At 36.9% G+C, this 20195-nt stretch overlaps 1 protein-coding gene across 1 annotated transcript; it reads right to left on the reverse strand.

Annotated features, from left to right (window-relative positions):
- Window positions 1-2164: 2164 nt before the first annotated feature.
- LOC101090546 (olfactory receptor 8B3-like) lies at window positions 2165-6319 on the reverse strand. Its single transcript, XM_045038466.1, has one exon. It carries the CDS (start codon window positions 5703-5705, stop codon window positions 4773-4775), a length of 933 nt encoding a protein of 310 aa, XP_044894401.1. The 5' UTR covers window positions 5706-6319; the 3' UTR covers window positions 2165-4772.
- Between the last annotated feature and the right edge of the window lie 13876 nt (window positions 6320-20195).

Below are 20195 nucleotides of genomic sequence, written 5' to 3' on the forward strand. Positions count from 1 at the left end.
ACTATTGCAATTCATATTCCCACGGGTAATTTATGAAACTATATTTATTCTCCTAGCACTTCTAAATTGTATTCCACTAAATATTAATGGGGTTGAGCATTCATTCATAAATTTGTAAACCTTTCCAATTTGCTTTCCTGTGATTTGCCTACTTATGTCTTTTCTTCATTTTCTCTATGCCTAAATATTTCCATATCTATATTCCCAAATTCTTTTCATCACGGAGCTATTAAAAACAATGCCTGAAGAAGTTCTTTAAAAATAAAAAGACTATATGAAGAAACTAGAAAAGGTTAAGAAAATGAAATCATATAATATGGAATGAGAACTATACCCTCATTACCATTACCCTAAATATAATGACAAATAACTTTCTACAAATCTATACAATGGGTTTGTACATTGATCTTCCTCTTCCCTCAGACACTAGTGAAAATTCTTCAAGTGTGGTAAAGAGATTGTCTCTGCCCTGGACTGGTCTGGATTACTTTGTAAGTGTTATTTGGCCTCTGTTGGTTTCTTCTGTGTGAACCAATCTGTATTGTCAATGAAATGTGAAAGACACTTTCTGGATATTTTGTCCTTTGAGTACTTGGCTGTTATTTGTGTTCTGAAACATTTTAGTTAACTAAAACCACTGTTCGTGTTTTCATGGCTTTGAAAGAATGGTAAATTTTACATGATTTTTAAAAAGCTGATAGATTTAGAATCAAAACATCTAGGTCCTCGACTCAGCTTCTACCATTTATAAATTGTGATTCAGAACAAGCCATGAAATCTCTGAGAATCAGTTCCATCATCAATGAGATGGAAACTGGATCCCCTTCCCTACTGACCTCCCAGCACTTCCCTGAGGAGCACATGGACACACAGATGTAACAGCATGGAGAAAACAGTAACACTACTTCCAGAACAATCATAACACCCTGCACATTCTCTATATTAATAAAGTGTGTCTATTCAACTTTATGTCATAGGGAGACTTTAAGCAGCCCACTGATTCCACCAGCCATCCCCCTCGCTGAAGATAGGAGTCTCTGTCTTAGAATGTAAAACTTCCCCACAGTGAAAGTGATTTTAATGTTCAAATATACATTTTTTTTTACCACAGAGCCCTGGTGTTTCATTTACTACTTTATCTGGTGCTCAGCTGAATATACACCGAAATATCCCAATGCTAGAGAGAAAAACCAACTGCATCAGACTTCCAGAAAAATACCATGACTGTCCCCAACACAGACATGGATTCACCACAATCAATTTTCACTAATATTTTTGACTATATAAGACTGATTTTAGATTCTATCCATGTGTAGCATGTAACCCTACTGTGTTGTTATATGAAAAATCTATCTATCTTTCTACCTTATTTACAGTTGTGACATATTGCATATTGCACACATTGCCAGACACTTAGCAAGTATAAACGTGTTTGCTGTTGTTGCTTTTACATAATTAAATGAATAATTGAAGCAATAATCATTTCCTTTTGCAGGATTCAGTAGTATTTCCTACTCAGCCCTGCCTCACTGGAGCCAGAAACAGGAACCATGTACCTGAATGTTCTTGCAAAGATTCAAAGTGGGTCACATGCCATGCAATAGATGTTAGGCAGAAATCTCATAAACTATAAGGTTTGAATACACTGAGTGCATGTGTGAGTGTGTGTGTGTGTGTGTGTGTGTGTGTGTGTGTGTGTGTAGGGAGGCATTATAAAGAAGAGTGGGTTCAACAAAGCTGGGGTTCAGGAATTAAAGGGATATAGAACTCAAAACCCCTTTTACTCCTGGTTTTCATCAATTCTTAACCACAGCACACCCTAGTCATGCTCATTCCAAACCTAATCCTGAGTAACAACAGTAGGTCACTTACAGAAAATTTACATGAAACAAATTTAGCATGTAATCTGAAAATTTTCCTTATGATTTAACTAAGAGGACCATTTTTATATGTTATAACTCAGAAACTCCAAACTTGCACACAAATTAGGAAAAAAAAATCTCCTTCCTAATACACAGGCAGAGGTGAATCCTATGGCTTACTTATTTGACTCTCAGCTGTGACAACTTCAATAGAATTATTCTGTCTCTCAAAACTTCTTTTATTACATTTCATGTAACACACAGAATAAAAAAACTACAAAGGATAATCCTATGCTGTGCATGTAAAACACCTGACTTGTTTCCTCTGACATATTCCTCTCTTTGAAAGAGGTCCAAATAGTTTCATAGTACTTATAAATGCATTAACTAAAAAACCAATTTGCCTCTTAAAACTTTAGCACCTTAAATTTTACAATGTCTTTTTATCTGCTTTTTTATTAATAATTTCCAAAATAATCTGAAAGAATGGGATCTAATTTTAAATAAAGGATTTTCTTTTCCTGAAATTGGAACAGAAGTCATTTGTATTTGAATCTCATCATATGAAAGATCAATGACTTTTAAATCCACTCTTTGGTCCACCTCAAAAGAGCAATAAAATACATGAAGAGTGAATGCAGTCTGCAATGTCTTCAAAGGATCCCAAATACCACAGCCATAAACTTTTCTCCCAGTATGGAAAACAATTTTATCAACACAGTAAAACAAAAGCAAAATAAAAACTCCACTCACGACCCCTTTTTTTATATAAATAGTGAAAATCAAGCATATTAATATTGGGTCAGAACATGGGAAATGAGTGGTCATTTAAAACCACAGGTCATGGATTTAGCAATGCCAAATGCCTCAAAAACAATCAAGCCAACAATCTAGCTATGCTAACTTTCAAAATACCTAAATAGTGAGTAGAGATTGGAAAAAGAGTAAAATAGTGAATGTTTTTAAAGTTATCTTAGAAAATGTTTAAGTTGTCACTCCATGCAACATATTAAGGATTTTTGAGTGTTCATCAATTTGCCGTTTTCTCAAAAGAAAAACAATCCAACATTCCACTACAGAAAAGACACTGTCACCATTTCATTTATTCACCAAATAGCGCATTCAGACAAGATTGGGCGCAGTCAGGGTGTTATGGCCATAGACCAAATAGTTCTTTCAAGTTGCCATTGTTCTAGCTGCAGTTTGAGATTTCCGTACTTCAAAATCCATACGGGAGTAACATATGAAAGCCACCAAAAATCAGAGGTGATTTTATTGTTCCCAGGTCTACCAGTCCTGTGAATTTAACTTTTTAAATATCAAATAACTTAAGATTTTATTCTATCAAGAGAAATCCTGTCATCCACATACTATTTCTAGGGCCTTCCCAAAAGAATGGAGTCACAGAAAACTTTCCTTTCTCATCATTTTACACTCTATTCCTTCTTCCTAACTTGATTACAACTCATTATTTTATCTCTACTTACCCTACCTGGTTCCCTACAAATGTGAGCATAGCTATTGGTCTTCATTCCCAAGACCACTATTAATATGGGTATATTATAAGTTTTAATGAAAACTTCATGGAAAGTGAAGGATAATTACAGTATTCTATGGAACAGGTTATAAATTCAGAATGAAATATGGTTTCTAAAATTTTATTGTCCATTCCCTACTGAGGGACCTCTGATTTATTGGCCATATATCTCTTTGGGCCATAGAATAATGGCATGTTCCTGGAAAATCTTTCTTCCTGTGTCTTGTTTTAATTAGAAGACTCTGAAAACATTTCACATTTTTCTTTTCTTGCAAAAATGTCAGCATTCAAAATAGAAAAGTTTTCTTATATTTCATGTTTACTAAAATAAAAATAAAGTGAATTAGAAAGTATACTAGAAAAAGTAGTTGACTTGAAATCAAGTAGCTAATAGTCTATTCTAGACTTCTCTATGAAGAAGCTGTGTGACTTTAATCATTAACCCCAATAAATATTAACAATCTATTATGTGTGACTTTGAGTGGTAAAAATGAAATCTCTGCTAAAAGAAGTTTAATGTGTAGGGTTTGCAGCTGCAAAGTGGAGTAAAATTGATAGTTGTTATGGAATCTTTTATAATTGTGAAACATTGGCATTTGAAGGAGTCATAATCCTGACCACAGTACAATGGAAAGAAAGGAATAGAGACAGATTGTCTAGTTCATGGTTCCAACTGCACATTACAAGTGTCATTTAAGAAACCCCCCAATGCACAAGGTAACACTTGTGTTATTTTATTGATCATTTGTTAAATCATTCATCTTTTTCCAGGAAAAAAGTCCATTAATGACATTTTAAAAAACAGATAAATATGTTTCTTTTTTTTTTTTTTATGTTCTGATGGTAGTTGCCACATTATTTTATTTGTTGCTTCCAATAGACCTGTGAAAAAGATACTATTATTCTCCTTTTTTACATCAAGTCTTTCACTTTTGGTGAGCAGCATATTAACCCATGAAGTTTTAAAACATGCATATATATCCTGTTTTCCATTTCATAAGCTCTGGATTTGAGACTCAGTATCTCCATCTTTTTTTAAGTTCAACAAGTGATTCTAAAGTATAATTAGGCTTAAAATATCCTTCCATATATAAACAAGAGAAGCTATTAGAGGTTAAATAATCTAATCTTAGAATATGTTTCTTAATGTTATTCTTAAATAGGAAAAATGAGGAAAAGGAGCAAAAGTTGTAAAAATGGTAATCAAAGGAATCAGATCAAACCTAAAAAAAAAACAGAAACAGATTGAGAGAAGACTCATATTTCCTTCACCACAGTGAGAAACAGGATAGGAAGACTTCCACTAAAGATACTATAAATAAACACACGAAATATCCCTACCCTATGACCACTTAAACAGACACTGTTTCTGATCAAAACACTCTCCTACCGAGGGTTCTTCTCAGAGCAATTTTAACATCTTTGTTCCTCAAACTATAGATTAAGGGGTTCATCATGGGAACCACATTGGTATAAAAGACAGAAGAGATTTTACCCTCATCCATAGACCCAACAGAAGATGGTTTAAGATACATAATTGCACCTGACCCAAAGAACAAGGAAACAGCAATTATGTGGGAACTGCAGGTGCTGAACGCTTTGGACCTGCCCTCAGTGGAACTGATGCGGAGGATGCTGGAGAGGATGCAACCATAAGACACAAAGATGGTGACACTGGGCACAATGATGTTGATGCCCACCACGATGAAAACCACCAGCTCATTCACGTAGGTGCTTGTGCAGGAAAGCTGGAGCACAGGGAGGATGTCACACAAATAATGGTTGATGGTGTTTGCATCACAGAAGGTCAGTCTCAGCATGCATCCTGTGTGGGCCATAGCACCCGAAAATGCCATCAAATATGAACCAAGCATAAGGCTGGAACACGCTTTAGGGGACATGACAACATTATACAAAAGTGGGTTACAGATGGCCACATAGCGATCATAGGCCATTGATGTCAGCACATAGCATTCAGAAATTACAAAAAAACAGAAAAAGTAAAGCTGGGTCATGCATCCCATATAAGAGATAATGTTTTTCTTTGATAGGAAATTCATCAGCATTTTTGGTGTCAATACTGAAGAATAGAAGAGGTCTATGAAGGACAAATTGAAGAGGAAAAAGTACATGGGGGTGTGTAGGTATGAATTCAGCCCAATTAAAATGATCAAGCCCATATTTCCCAACACAGTGACCACATACATGACTAGAAATAGGCAGAACAGGGGAAGCTGGAGTTCTGATAGGTCTGTTAATCCCACCAGAATGAATTCAGTCACAGAAGAGGCATTTCCAGGAGTCATTCTTTTCTAAGGGGATCTGTGGACACACAAGAAAACTCAGAAAAACTCAGTTCTTCCTGCAATATCTCATCCCACAAGAGAGTGTGTACACTGGGAATGTCTAAGACTAGCCCAACCCGGACCCATTGAATCTGTCTTTTCCATCAACATGAGACTAAGTGACAGGGACTTTCCCTTACTAGAGTCTTAATAAGCTAAATGTAGCAAAGTGCATCACAAACTTTGCCTTAAGAGGGAAAGCCAGTGCTGCCACATGCCAACGTGACTGCTGGAAAACCAAGGTGAGTAAGAAGAAGCATGGCCCACGACAGAATCATCCTTGTCCCATCTCACTATTTCTTCATTCACTTGAACCTTCTCATCACCAGTAAAGTTGGAGGCAGAGACCCTAACAAGCTGAAGCTGGCCTCTAACGGGCCGAATTAGACTTAGTGGATTGGGAACCATGAATATTGTTCCTAATCCAACACTAAGGGACCAGAGTCTAGGTGAGGTTGAGTTACTGTCCCATGTCACAGAGAAAACGTCATAAATCTAGAACATTGAGGGTTGCACCCATGGAGTGGGAACTGACTGAGATACTACATCCCCTGAACCCTCTGATCTCTGAACATTCTTTTATCCCCTGAAACATATTCTCCTGTCAGTTTTACTTGAGTCTTAGAACTACACAAAATGGCGGGGGGGGGGGGGGGGAAGTGGCTTACCTTACATTTTTGGACTTCCATGTCAAATCAATAAGGACATTGATATAAACAGAATTCAGAAACTCACCCTCCTTAGGCCAGAAAACCTCAGTGCTTCCTTATCTTTGGTATTTACCCCTGTAGTCTTGGAAAGGAAATTTCAGGCTCTTGAGGCCTTGGTTTCTTTAATTCTAAAAGGATTTAGCCCATACTTAATTTCAGATATGCCCTTCAAATATTTCTGGACTATATATAATAATTTCTGATTATAACTTTCAGTCCTCTCAAGCAGCAGAGACCAAAGTCTTTATTATCATCACATTTGCTACTTAAGACACAGAAGACTGAATGTGAGTTTAATGATAAAGTGCACTTGATTATAAACAGGGTAGATGTTTGCTCAGTCTCCATCCCAAGGAATAGAGTCTATGTACAAAAGAGAAATAAAGGGATTGATTGTGTTTACACTCGGGACCACAATCTCTCTTTAGTTCTTTAGGGACTCAATAGCTAATCAAGTTTACATTTCACTCTGAGGATTGTACATTCCCCAAGGCAGAGGCAAAACTAAACTCCCATCTTTCTATCATCTTCATCTCTTAATGAAAATCTATTGCGTAAGTTCTTTCTCCCTTTCTTCCCATATCCTAAATGAAAACTTTCCATAGAGTTTGCCTACAGCCTTATTTCTTTTTCTTAAATATTTCAAATATTGCAGTAATTCAATTCAGTTGTTATCTCTCCTGGGTCACCTCCAAAAAGAAAGGTTAATACCTTTCTCACTTTTAAAGGTGTTTTTTTAATTTTTTAAATTCCAGTATAATTAAGGTACAATTTTATTAGTTTCAGGTATACTGATTCAACAACTCTATATCTTATTCAGTGTTCATCACAATAAGTGTACTTTTTAATGTTTATTTATTTATTATGTGTGTGTGAGAGAAAGAGAGAGGGAGAGAGAGGGAGGGAGGGAGAGGGAGGGAGGGAGAGAGAGAGAGAGAGAGAAGGGGAAATGAAGAGAGAGGGAGAGAGAGAGAGAGAGAATCCCAAGCAGGATTGGTGCTGTCAGTGAATAGCCCTATGCAGGGCTTGAACTCATGAACTGCAAGATCATGACCTGAGCCAAAACCAAGAGTCAGACACTTAACCGACTGAGCCATCCAGGCACCCATGATAAATGTACTCTTAATCCCCTTAATTTATTTCACTCTTACTCCCACCCACCTCCCCCCTGGTAAGATTATCAATTTGTTCTCTATAGTTACAAGTCTGTTTATTTGGTCTCTTAATTGTTTTGTTTCTTAAATTCCACATATGAGTGAAATCTTCTGGTATTCATCTTTCTCTGACTGACATTTAACTTAGCATTATACAATCTATATCCATCAATGTTGTTGTAAATAGCAAGATTTCATTCCTTTTTTATGACTGAGTAAAATTCTATTGTATATACATATCGCCTCTTCTTTCATCTATCAATAGACACTTGGGTTGCTTTCATATTTTACCTATTATAAATAATAGGGGTTCATAGAGCTTTTCAAATTAGTGTGTTTGTATTCTTTGAGTAAATACACCATAGTGGAATTACTGGATCATATAGTAATTCTATTTTTAACTTTTTGAGGAACCTCCATACTGTTTTCCACAGTGGCTACACCAGTTTGCATTCCCACCAACAATGCATGAGAGTCACCCTTTCTCCACATCCTCACCAACACCTGTTGTTTCTTGTGCTGTTCATTTTAGCCATTCTGATAGGTATGAATGATATTTCATTGTGATTTTGATTTGCATTTCCCTGGTGATGAGTGATGTTGAGCATCCTTTCATTTGTCCATTGACCATCTGTATGTCTTCTTTGGAGAAATGTCTGTTCATGTCTTCTCCCATTTTTTAATTGGGTTACTTGTTTTTTTGTGTTGAATTGTATAAGTCCTTTATATTTTGGATACTTACCCCTTATTGGATATATCATTTGTAAATGTCTTCTTGCATTCAATAGGTTGGGTTTTTTATTTTATTGATTGTTTCCTTTGCTGTGCAGAATCTTTTTATTTTTATGTAGTCCCAATAGTTTATGTTTACTTTTGTTTCCCTTGCCTCAGGAGACATATCTAGAAAGATGCTGTTACAGCCAATGTTAGAGAAATTATTGTCTGTACTCTCTTCTAGTATTTTTATGGTTTCAGGTTTCACATTTAGGTCTTTAATCTATTTTGAGTGTATTTTTGTATATGGTGTAAGAAAGGTTTTTTTTTTTTGCTATAACTGTCCAATTTTCCCAACCCCATTTGTTAAAAAGACTGTTTTTCCATTGCATATTATTGCATCCTTTATCATAGATTAATTGATCATATAATCATGGATCTATTTCTGGGATCTCTATTCTACTCTATTGATCTATGTTTCTATTCTTGTGCCAGTACCATACTATTTTGATTACTATAGATATGTAGTATATTTGAGTCTAGGCCATACCACCCTGAATGCGCCTGATCTTGTCTGATTACTACAGTAGTATTTGATTTGTAGTATTTGATTACTACAGATTTGTAGTTAGCTGTTACTTTATTGAGGGTGTTTATCATGAATTTATGTTGTACTTTGTGAAATGCTTTTTCTCCATATTGAAATGGTAATATGATTTTTATCCTTTCTCTTATTGATATGATGTATCATGACGGTTGATTTGTGAATTCTGAACCACCTTGCATCCCAGGAATAAGTCCCACTTGATCATAGTGAATGATTTTTTAAATGTATTGTTGGATTCAGTTTGCTAATATCTTGTTGAGGACTTATGCATCTATGCTCACCAGAGATATTAACCTATAGTTCTCTTTTTCTGTACTGTCATTATCTGGCTTAGATATCAGTGTTATGCTGGACTTGTAGAATGAATTTGGAAGTGTTTCTTCTTCTATTTCTTGGAGTAGTTTGAGAAGAAAAGGTACTAACTCTTCTTTAAATGTTTAGTAGAATATGCCTGTGAAGCCAGATATCTGGTTCTGGACTTTTGTTTTGGGAAGGTTTTTTTTATTATTATTGATTATTTTTCATTGCTGGTAATTGGTCTCTTCAAATCTTCTATTCTTTCCAGCTTCAGTTTCTAGGAATTTTTTCCATTTCTTCTACTTTGTCCAATTTGTTGGCATATAATTTTTCATAATACTTTCTTATAATCTTTTGTATTTCTGTGGTGTTGGTTATTATTTCTCTTCTTTCATTTCTGATTTTGTTTGAGTCCTTTCTCTCCTTTTTAAAAAATGATTCTGGCTACCGTTTATCATTTTTGTTGATCTTTTCAAAGAATCAGCTCATGGTTTCATTGATCTGTTCTATTTTTTTTTTAATTTCTATTTCATTTATCTCTGCTATAATCTTTATTTCCTCCTGTTACTGGTTTAGGGTTGTGTTTGTTCTTCTTTTTCTAGCTCCTTTAGTTGTAAGGTTGGGTTGTTTATTTGAGATTTTTCTTGCTTCTTGAGGTAGACCTGTATTACTATAAACTTCACTCTTAGGGGTGCTTGGGTGGCTCAGTTGGTTAAGTGTCCAACTTTGGCTCAGGTCATGATCTCGCAGTTCACAAGTTCAAGCCCTGCGTCGGGCTCTGTGCTGACAGCTCAGAGCCTGGAGTCTGCTTCAGATAATGTGTGTGTGTCTCTCTCTCTGCCCCTCCCCTGCTCATGCTCTGTCTCTCTCTCTCTCAAAAATAAACAAAAACACTTAAAAATTTTAAAAATTCACTCTTAGAACAAAGATTTTTGACCATTGTGTTTTCATTTTCATTTGTCTTCATGTATTATTTTATTTCCTCTTGACTCATTCTTTCTTTCTTTTTAAATGTTTATTTATTTATTGAGAGAGAAAAAAAAACGAGTGGGAAAGAGGCAAAGAGAGAGAGAGAGGGAGAATCCCAAGCAGGCATCATGCTGTCAGCGTGGAGCCCCACACAGGGCTCAATTTCACAAACTGTGAGATCATGACCTGAGCCGAAATGAAGAGTTGGATGCTTAACCAACTGAGCCACCCAGGTGCCCCAACTTATTCACTCTTTTATAGTATGTTATTTAATCTCCATGTATTTGTGGTATTTCCAGATTTTTTCTTGTGATTGATTTCTAGTTTCATAGTGATGTGATCAGAAAAGATACTTGGTATGACTTCAATCTTTTTGAATCTGTTGGGACTTGTTTTGTGGATTAACATATGATCTATTCTGGAGTGTCCCATGTACACTTGAAAAGAATGTGTATTCCACTCTTTTAGGACAGAAAGTTCTGAATATATCTGTTATATCCATCTGGTCCAATACGTCATTCAAAGCCACTGTTTCTTTATTGATTTTGTTTGGATGATCTATCCATTGATGTAGTGGGGTGTTAAAATCCTTTATTATTATTGTATCACTATCAACTACTTCATTTATGTTTATTAATAGCTGCTTTATGTATTTGGGTGCTCCCACATTGGTTTCATAAATATTTACAATTGTTGTACCTTCTTGTTGGATGTTCCCTTTATGATTATGTAGTGTCCCTCTTTGTCTCTTGTTACAGTCTTTGTATTAATGTCTGTTTTTTCCAATATAAGTATTGCTGCCCAGGCTTTTGTTTCACTTCCATTTGCACAATAAATGCCTCTCCCTCCCTTCACTTTCAATCTGTATGCATCTTTAGGTCTGAAATGAGTCTTTTGTAGGCAGTATACAGATGGATCTTTTTTTTTTATCCATTTCATCACCTCTGTCTTTTGATTGAAGAATTTAGTCCATTTACCTTCAGAGTAATTATCGACATGTATGTACTTATCATCATTTTATTACTTGTTTTATGGTTGTTTTTGTAGGTCTTCTCTGTCCCTTTCTTCTCTTACTCTGTTTTATCATGGCTTGCTGGCTTTCTGTAGTGATACAGTTGGATTCCTTTCTTTTATTTTTTACATATCTATTACTAGTTTTTGATTTGTGGTTCCAATCAGGTTTGAATATAACATCTTATGCATATAGCAGTCTGTATTGAGTCAATGGATGAGTAATTTTGAACCCATTCTAAAAGCACTAAGTTTTTACTTCTTTCTGCCATCATGTTTTAAGTATATGGTGTCATACTTCACATCCTTTTGTCATGTGAATATCTTGACTGATTTTTAGATATACATTTACTTTTATTGCTTTTGTGCTTCCCACTTTTCTTACTCCTGCTTATGGTCTTTACACTCAACAAGTCCCCTTTAGTATTTAATATTTCTTGGAGGGCTGGTTTAGTGGTCATGAATTCCTTTAGCTTTTGCTTATTTGGGAAACTATCTCTCCTTCTATTCTGAATGATAGCCTTGCTGGATACAGTATTCTTGGCTGCAGGTTGTTTTCTTTCAGCACTTTGAATATATCATGCCACGCCCGTCTAGCCTTTAGAATGTTTCTACTGGAAAATTAGCTAATTTCCTTACGGGGAAAAGTAGTATATAACTACTTTTATTTTCTCTTTCTTCTTTTAAAATTCTCTTTATCACAACTTTTTTGCCATTTTATTTACAATGTATTTTGGTGTGGACCTCCTTGGGTTGATTTGGGTGAGGGGGAGGGTCTCTGTGCCCCCTTGGATCTGTATATCTGTTTCATTCCCCATATTCAGGAACTTTTCAGCTATTATTTATTCAAATAAATTTTCTGCTCCTTATCTTTCTCCTCCTTCTGGGATCCCTATAATGCAAATGTTATATGCTTGATGATGTCACTGAATTCCCTTAATCTATTCTCATTCTTTATTATCCTTTTTTCTTTCTCCTGTTCAGCTTGATTGCTTTCCATTATTCTGTCATTCAGACCCATTCTTCTGCTTTCTCTGTTTTTAATTTCAGTTATTGGGTTATTCATCTCTGATTGGTTCTTTTTTAGGTTTTCTATTGCTTTGCTGTGGGACTCACTGAGATTCTCCACTCTTCTCAAGTCCAGTGAGTATCTTTATGATCATTACTTTAAATTCTCTATCAGGCTTATTACTTATCTCCATTTTGTTTAGCTCTTCTACTGTGATTTTGTCCTGTTCTTACATTTGGGACATATTCCTTGTCCACTCATTTGTCTAGCTTTCTGTATCTGTTTCTATGTGTTAGGAAAGTCAGCTATGGCTCCTGCTGGAAAGTAGTGGCCTGCAGTGCAATGTCCCCTGTTCACCAGAACTTGGCACTTTAGGAGTGTCTTCTCCATGTTACATGCATCCTACTGTTGTGGCTGAGTCACATTTGCCTTTAGTCCAGTCATCTGCAATGGCTCTCTTTTCCAGCTGTGGAAAGGATTTGGTCCCTCTGTTGTTCATGGACCATTCTGGGGCCATCTTGGGCATGAATAGGGTCAGACCTTGAGCTCTGGTTACATGGACTGCAGGGCACTCTCCCAGTATTGTGCTCTAAGAAGCTTTCATTGGTGGGCAGGGCCACAGCCAGGCCAGATATCTGCCCCCAACTCACTTATGGGTCCACCACTAAACTGGTATGTATAGTTATCTTCCCTTCTACCCAAGGCAGGAGTCACTTTAGAGTGGTACTGCCCTCTTTCAGGGATATTTGCACACTTCCATGCTTGTGGCATTGCTGTGGATGGACTCCTACCAAGGGCATGGTGGATAGGGAGGGCCCATAAGAGAATGCAGAGGCAGGGCACATTGTATTAGCAAGGTGTGCACAGGTCTGCTGTGGAAGGAGACCTGATCAGCTTTGGAGAATGGTCAAGCCGGGGGGTGTCAGCAGGGGCACACAAGGATGGCACAGGCTGATAGCGAAGCTGGGTGAGAGTGTTTGCACTGTGCGGATTCTCAAAGGTTTCTGGGTATCTAGGCTGGGACACAGGGGAGAAATGTTGTCCACCAGCTCCTTTGTTCTTGGAGAAGTCTCCCAAAGATACCTGCCCCTCCAGCACATGTTCTGAGATTAGTAAATAAATCTACTTCCCATATATCCTGGACATTTTTCAAACTTCTGCTTCTATGCTGTATCTCAGAGGGGCTATTTGTTATGCTATGTCTTTAAGGGCAGAGACTCAGTATCTTATCACCCTCTGGCTCTGGGAAGCCTGCTGATTTTTAAAGTTCAAGGGGTCAAGCCACACTAATTATAAGAACTCATGAAGTTAGGTCTCTCTGGCTTTCAAAGCCAAATGTGGTGGGCATTCATCTTCCCAGTGTGGGTCCCCCATGCCTGGGATGCCTAGTGTGGCACCTGCCTTTCTCCCTTCTCTGTACCTGTGGTGTCCCTCCAGCCTGGGAACAGTTAGTCAGGTTGCAGCCCATATCTCTGCCCTTCCTACTGTTTTTGATGTAGCTTCTTCTCTACATTTAGCTGTGGAGAATCTGTTCTGCCAGGCTTTACATCATTTTCTGGGTTGTTTACACCAATATGGGTGTTATCCAGGTGTATCTTTGGGATGAAGGAAGCTTAGGATCCTCCTACCCGAGCATCTTCCTCAGAAGTCCCAATTTTAAAGTTTTTGTTTCCAAATACCTTTCGTAATTTGTCCCTGAAAGTCCTACTGGGTCTTTAAATGTAAGAGGCCATATATTTAATGATTTAATGAAGAAATGATGCCATATTCTTTTCCTCATAGAAAAGAGTGGGGGCTAAGGAGTTAGTGGGCATGTGTTCGAACCATACACCATGCTTACAAACTTGACAAATTACTTAAAATCTCCATGCTTTGAGTTCACAATTTTTAAAATAGTTATGACAATAACAGCATCTCTTTCATTGGTTTGTTTTGATGATTAAATGAAAATATGTACGTAAAATATTTAGAACAGTACCTGGCATGTGGTACATAGTCAATCAATGTCAGCTGTTGTTATTTACATTCTGAGAACTTCCAGATCTTGTATCATAACACTCATAAGACATTCTTCCCTTTAATCCTCATGTTCTCCCATAAACTGTAAGTTTTATAAGGATAGACATCAGTTCTGTCTTGTTTACTACTTTTCTCACAGTGTTATGTAGAGTATAGAATGCATACTAGGCACTCCATAAATAATTCTGTAAATCATGGTGTTCTTTGGTGAAAACCTTCAGAAAGGCTTCCACATTTCTCACAGGCTATAAACATCAGAGTCTACGATGATTTCCATCCACTTCCCTCAGGCACTACACAAGTTCAATAAGTTTTAGCTCTTAATTCAACTATGCTGCTGAACTGTAGTGGCTCCTAACTGTTATTCTAGCATTTTCCCACATACCTCCTCGCATTTAGCCATATTCACTGCTGCTAGAAAAAGTTCTGAAAGCACAGGTCTGTCCCTCAATTACCCAATGGGCAACTGAAACACTAATAAAAACATGAGTCTCAAAAGCTATGATTAAGTTTTATATAAAATTAAAGAAGAAATCAATTGAGAGTTAAATCTGAAAAAAAAATTATGAAAGTACTATTTTGATTGATTGTAGTGTTTTGAGTACATTAAGTATTGTGCAAACTCTTACCCTTCTCCACAAATATAAAAAAGAGAATGTTTACATTTCAGAGACTACAGGAGTACAATGAATGAAAAGCACTAGCCAAGTGAACTGAAGAATGTACTTAAAATTTAAGTGTAAATATTTATATACTCTCCTTTCTATCATAATACAATTTTTCTCTTCAGTGTTTACTGAAATTTACAAGACTATCCCCCAAGATGTTCATTTGTTAGAATAATATACTACTTAGTATCTCAGGAATGCAATTATTAACCCATGTTATCAATTAGGAAGTTTGTACCTTTATTACAGAATGCTCAAATACTCATTTAAAATAGGCACTTATTTTTCTCAAATAATAATAAATTTGGAGGTACAGCATCCTAGGGTTGGTTCGCCAACTAAATACTCTCAAGGACCCAGGTTCTTCTATTCCACTGTCCTCAAACTATTGGCCTCATCCTCAAACTGTTCACCTCCTAGTCACAAAATGACTGCCATAGCTCCAATAATCCAATCTAAAAACAATTACATCCAAAGAAGAAAGCAAGAGAACAAGAGGATAGAACTCCTTTCAAATATCCCTCTTTATATCATGAAGGAAATTTCCAGAAGCCAATGGACGACTTCCCTAAAGGGAAGACTTCAGTCAGAAAAGACTATACCACATGGTAAGGAATAGAGAAAAGCTGGAAAGAAAGAATACTATTCCCAAGAATTTGCTGTATGAGTCCACCAAAATTTGCAGAAAACTCTTCAAATAACTGGATTATTTTAGGTTTGTATGTTTGTTTATCCTTATTTTTCATGATTTCTCCAATGGTTTCCTTTTGAAAATTTCAGCATGAAAAAGCTATTTAGTAGTGAAAAACAATAATAAAAGTAGAGTCCTGGTCAGACAAAAAAAGTTAATAGTATGCTCTGAATGGCCAGATGTAAGAGTGGTAAACCCAAGGAGCATGAGAGAATTGAGAAAGACCCAAGAGCTTTCTTTCCTTATCTAGATATTTTCTTTCCAAAATATCTTGTGTACATTATTTACAGGATTCTGTGTAATAAGTCTGATAGATAGTTAGTGTGCAGAAACTTGCAAAAACTCACAAAATTATAATATATATTACCTCTTTTAACACTAAATATGACTGTTTATACAAACATTCCTCCAACTATGAAGACATTCACCAGAAGTTGAACTATGTCATGAATACCCCATTCCACTTGCCCTAATTTAACTATTTACCTATCTCATATTGTTGGGCTAAGTTTGGGGAAACTAAATACCCGTATGGGGAAAAATACAGCTATAAATACCTAATAAACTATTTTGGCAATATTTTATGACCTGGGTGGAGATTACATTGATTTATTATTTATTAAATTATAAATAAATGTTCTGTGAACTTTTCAATATGTGTGTTACATTTCATGGTAAAATAAAAGTTTAGTATTTTCAATATATACCATAATAATGTAAATTATTTGAAACTCAAAATACACTTGAAAAATGTCATTATTTTTTTAGGTTAAATAACTTTATTTTTATTATTTTTATATGAAATTTATTGTCAAATTGGTTTCCATACAACACCCAGTGCTCCTTCCAACAGGTGCCCTCCTCAATGCCCATCACCCACCCTCCCCTCCCTCCCACTCCCCATCAACCCTCAGTTTATTCTCAGTTTTTAAGAGTCTCTTATGGATGAATGGATAAAGAAATTGTGGTTTATATACACAATGGAATACTATTTGGCAATGAGAAAGAATGAAATATGGCCTTTTGTGGCCACGTGCCACATTTTGTGGCAACGTGGATGGAACCGGAAAGTGTTATGCTAAGTGAAATAAGTCATACAGAGAAAGAAAGATACCATATGTTTTCACTCTTATGTGGATCCTGAGAAACCTAACAGAAGAGCATGGGGGAGGGGAAGGAGAACTGTCATTATTTTGTTTATTAGATAATATTTCCAAATAAAATATAATCCTTAATTAAAATATGTGCTTGTTTCTGGAACCTATTTTTTCTATCAGGTTTTGTGAATTAAACAGCAATTACTGATCATGAATTCTTAATGCATATAATCATAAATTTTTTTACAATCCCCATAACAAAAAATATTGAATATAAAAGCAACATAGAGTTTTAAATCACTTTTAAAACCATTCAAAAGTTTACAAATGAAATCATTCAAATAAGGAAACAGCTTTTCTCTTTCATGTTAAACCAATTTAGAGCCAATTTCATATTTCATTTCAAACACTTCAGAATAACAAAGCCCTAATTTGCAGAACGCTTGTACATTCTTAGAACAATCACACTAGCTTCAATAGTACTAAGAAGATACATCTCTCTGGAGATGGACTGGAGTATCTGAAATGGGGAAACAGATGTGGGGGCATCTGTCTGGAGCAAATTCAGGATTCCTTGCCTGGCCTCCCACAACCACAGACTACAGCACCTACGAATGTTCCTGGCACACTTAAAACACAACTCTTCAGCAGCCGAGACAAGAGCCATGGGACTCTTGTTCACAATGGGCACTGTCCTCCTCTGCACGTAGCTTCTATAGCTGGCCACCAGACAGTGGAGTACCAATATGTCTGGGCTTTTTTTGTGTTATTTTTTAATTTTAATTTTAATTTTTTTAATATGAAATTGTCAAATTGGTTTCCATACAACACCCAGTGCTCATCCCAACAGGTGCCCTACTCAATGTACATCACCCACTTTCCCCTCCTTCCCACCCCCCATCAATCCTCAGTTCATTTTTTAAAATATTTATTTATTTTGAGAGCAAGAGCGTGTGCGCCCATGCAAGCGGGAAGGGGGGGGAGGGGCAGAGGCAGAGAGAGGAAAGAATCACAAGCAGGCTCCCTGCTGTCAACACAGAGCCCAACACAGGGCTCAGACTCACCAAACATGAGATTATGACCTGAGCCGAAACCATGAGTGGGATGCTTAAGCAACTGAGCCACCCAGGTGCCCCTGTCTGGGCTTTAAAAATGGAGCAATGGGTACCATTTTTGTTTCGTTGTTCTTGCTGCTTGCCAAAACCATAGGAGTGCAATCACATCAGACTTCCTTTATTCTTTTTTTTTTTTAAATATTTTAAAACATTTTTATTTATCTTTGAGAGACAGACAAAACATGAGTGGGGGAGGGGCAGAGAGAGAGGGAGACACAGATCCTCAGCAAGCTCCAGGCTCTGAGCAGTCAGCACACAGCCCAATGTGGGGCTCGAACCCACCAACTGTGAGATCATGACCTGAGCCAAAGTCAGACGCTTAACCGACTGAGCCACCCAGGCACAATCAAACTGGTGTAATTTTAATCCCCAGGGTATATTTGGCAATGTCTGGAAACAGTTTTGGTTGTCACCATCTGGGGATTGGGAGGGGAAGGATGGGGAGAATGCTACTGGCACGCGGTGGGTAAAAGCCAGGGCTGGATGCCCCCAAGCATTATACAATACAGAGGACAACCTTCCACAGCAAAGAATTATCTGGCCCAAAATGTGAACAGTGCTGATTTTAGAAAACCCTTCTCTAAAATGGCTTATTAGACCTTGGGTCGACTTTTATTAAAAAAATTTTTGTTAATGTTTATTTACTTATTTATTTACTTATTTTTAATATGAAATTTATTGTCAAATTGGTTTCCATACAACACCCAGTGCTCTTTCCAATGAGGTGCCTTCCTCAATGCCCATCATCCATCCTCCCCCCTTCCCATCCCCCATCAACCCTCAGTTTGTTCTCAGTTTTTTTTTTGAAGGTAAAAATAGATAGTTTTATTACACTATATGTTAACTAACTTGGGTTTAAATAAAATTAAAAATAATTTTAAAAAGATATTTAAGGTGTACAACATCAGGATTTGATGCACATATACATTGTGAAAGAATTCGCCCCTTTGAATTAACACATCTATTACCTCTCACATATTTGTCTTGAGTTTTTGTTTGTTTGTTTGATGAGATTTATTTATTTATTTATTTATTTATTTTTCAATATATGAAGTTTATTGTCAAATTGGTTTCCATACAACACCCAGTGCTCATCCCAAAAGGTGCCCTCCTCAATACCCATCACCCACCCTCCCCTCCCTCCCACCCCCCATCAACCCTCAGTTTGTTCTCAGTTTTTAACAGTCTCTTATGCTTTGCTCTCTCCCACTCTAACCTCTTTTTTTTTTCCTTCCCCTCCCCCATGGGTTTCTGTTAAGTTTCTCAGGATCCACATAAGAGTGAAAACATATGGTATCTGTCTTTCTCTGTATGGCTTATTTCACTTAGCATCACACTCTCCAGTTCCATCCATGTTGCTACAAAGAGCCATATTTCATTCTTTCTCATTGCCAAGTAGTACTCCATTGTGTATATAAACCACAATTTCTTTCTCCATTCATCAGTTGATGGACATTTGGGCTCTTTCCATAATTTGGCTATTGTTGAGAGTGCTGCTATAAACATTGGGGTACAAGAGCCCCTATGCATCATCACTCCTGTATCCCTTGGGTAAATTCCTAGCAGTGCTATTGCTGGGTCATAGGGTAGGTCTATTTTTAATTTTTTGAGGAACCTCCACACTGTTTTTAGAGTGGCTGCACCAATTTGCATTCTCACCAACAGTGCAAGAGGGTTCCCGTTTCTCCACATCCTCTCCAGCGTCTATAGTCTCCTGATTTGTTCATTTTGGCCACTCTGACTGGCATAAGGTGATATCTGAGTGTGGTTTTGATTTGTATTTCCCTGATGAGGAGCGACGTTGAGCATCATTTCATGTGCCTGTTGGCCATCCGGAAGTCTTCTTTAGAGAAGTGTCTATTCATGTTTTCTGCCCATTTCTTCACTGGGTTGTTTTTCGGGTGTGGAGTTCGGTGAGCTCTTTACAGATTTTGGATACTAGCCCTTTGTCCAATATGTCATTTGCAAATATCTTTTCCCATTCCGTTGGTTGCCTTTTAGTTTTGTTGGTTGTTTCCTTTGCTGTGCAGAAGCTTTTTATCTTCATAAGGTCCCAGTAGTTTATTTTTGCTTTTAATTCCCTTGCCTTTGGGGATGTGTCAAGTAAGAAATTGCTGCGGCTGAGGTCAGAGAGGTCTTTTCCTGCTTTCTCCACTAGGGTTTTGATGGTTTCCTGTCTCACATTCAGGTCCTCTATCCATTTTGAGTTTATTTTTGTGAATGGTGTAAAAAAGTGGTCTAGTTTCATCCTTCTGCATGTTGCTGTCCAGTTCTCCCAGCACCATTTGTTAAAGAAACTGTCTTTTTTCCATTGGATATTCTTTCCCGCTTTGTCAAAGATTAGTTGGCCATACTTTTGTGGGTCTAGTTCTGGGGTTTCTATTCTATTC

The sequence above is a fragment of the Felis catus genome, chromosome D1, assembly GCF_018350175.1.
Source record: "Felis catus isolate Fca126 chromosome D1, F.catus_Fca126_mat1.0, whole genome shotgun sequence".
Lineage (NCBI taxonomy): Eukaryota > Metazoa > Chordata > Mammalia > Carnivora > Felidae > Felis > Felis catus.

Bases quoted from the DNA above. Each gene is read 5' to 3' on its own strand.
- LOC101090546 (XM_045038466.1), bottom strand. From the start codon at position 5,705: ATGACTCCTGGAAATGCCTCTTCTGTGACTGAATTCATTCTGGTGGGA.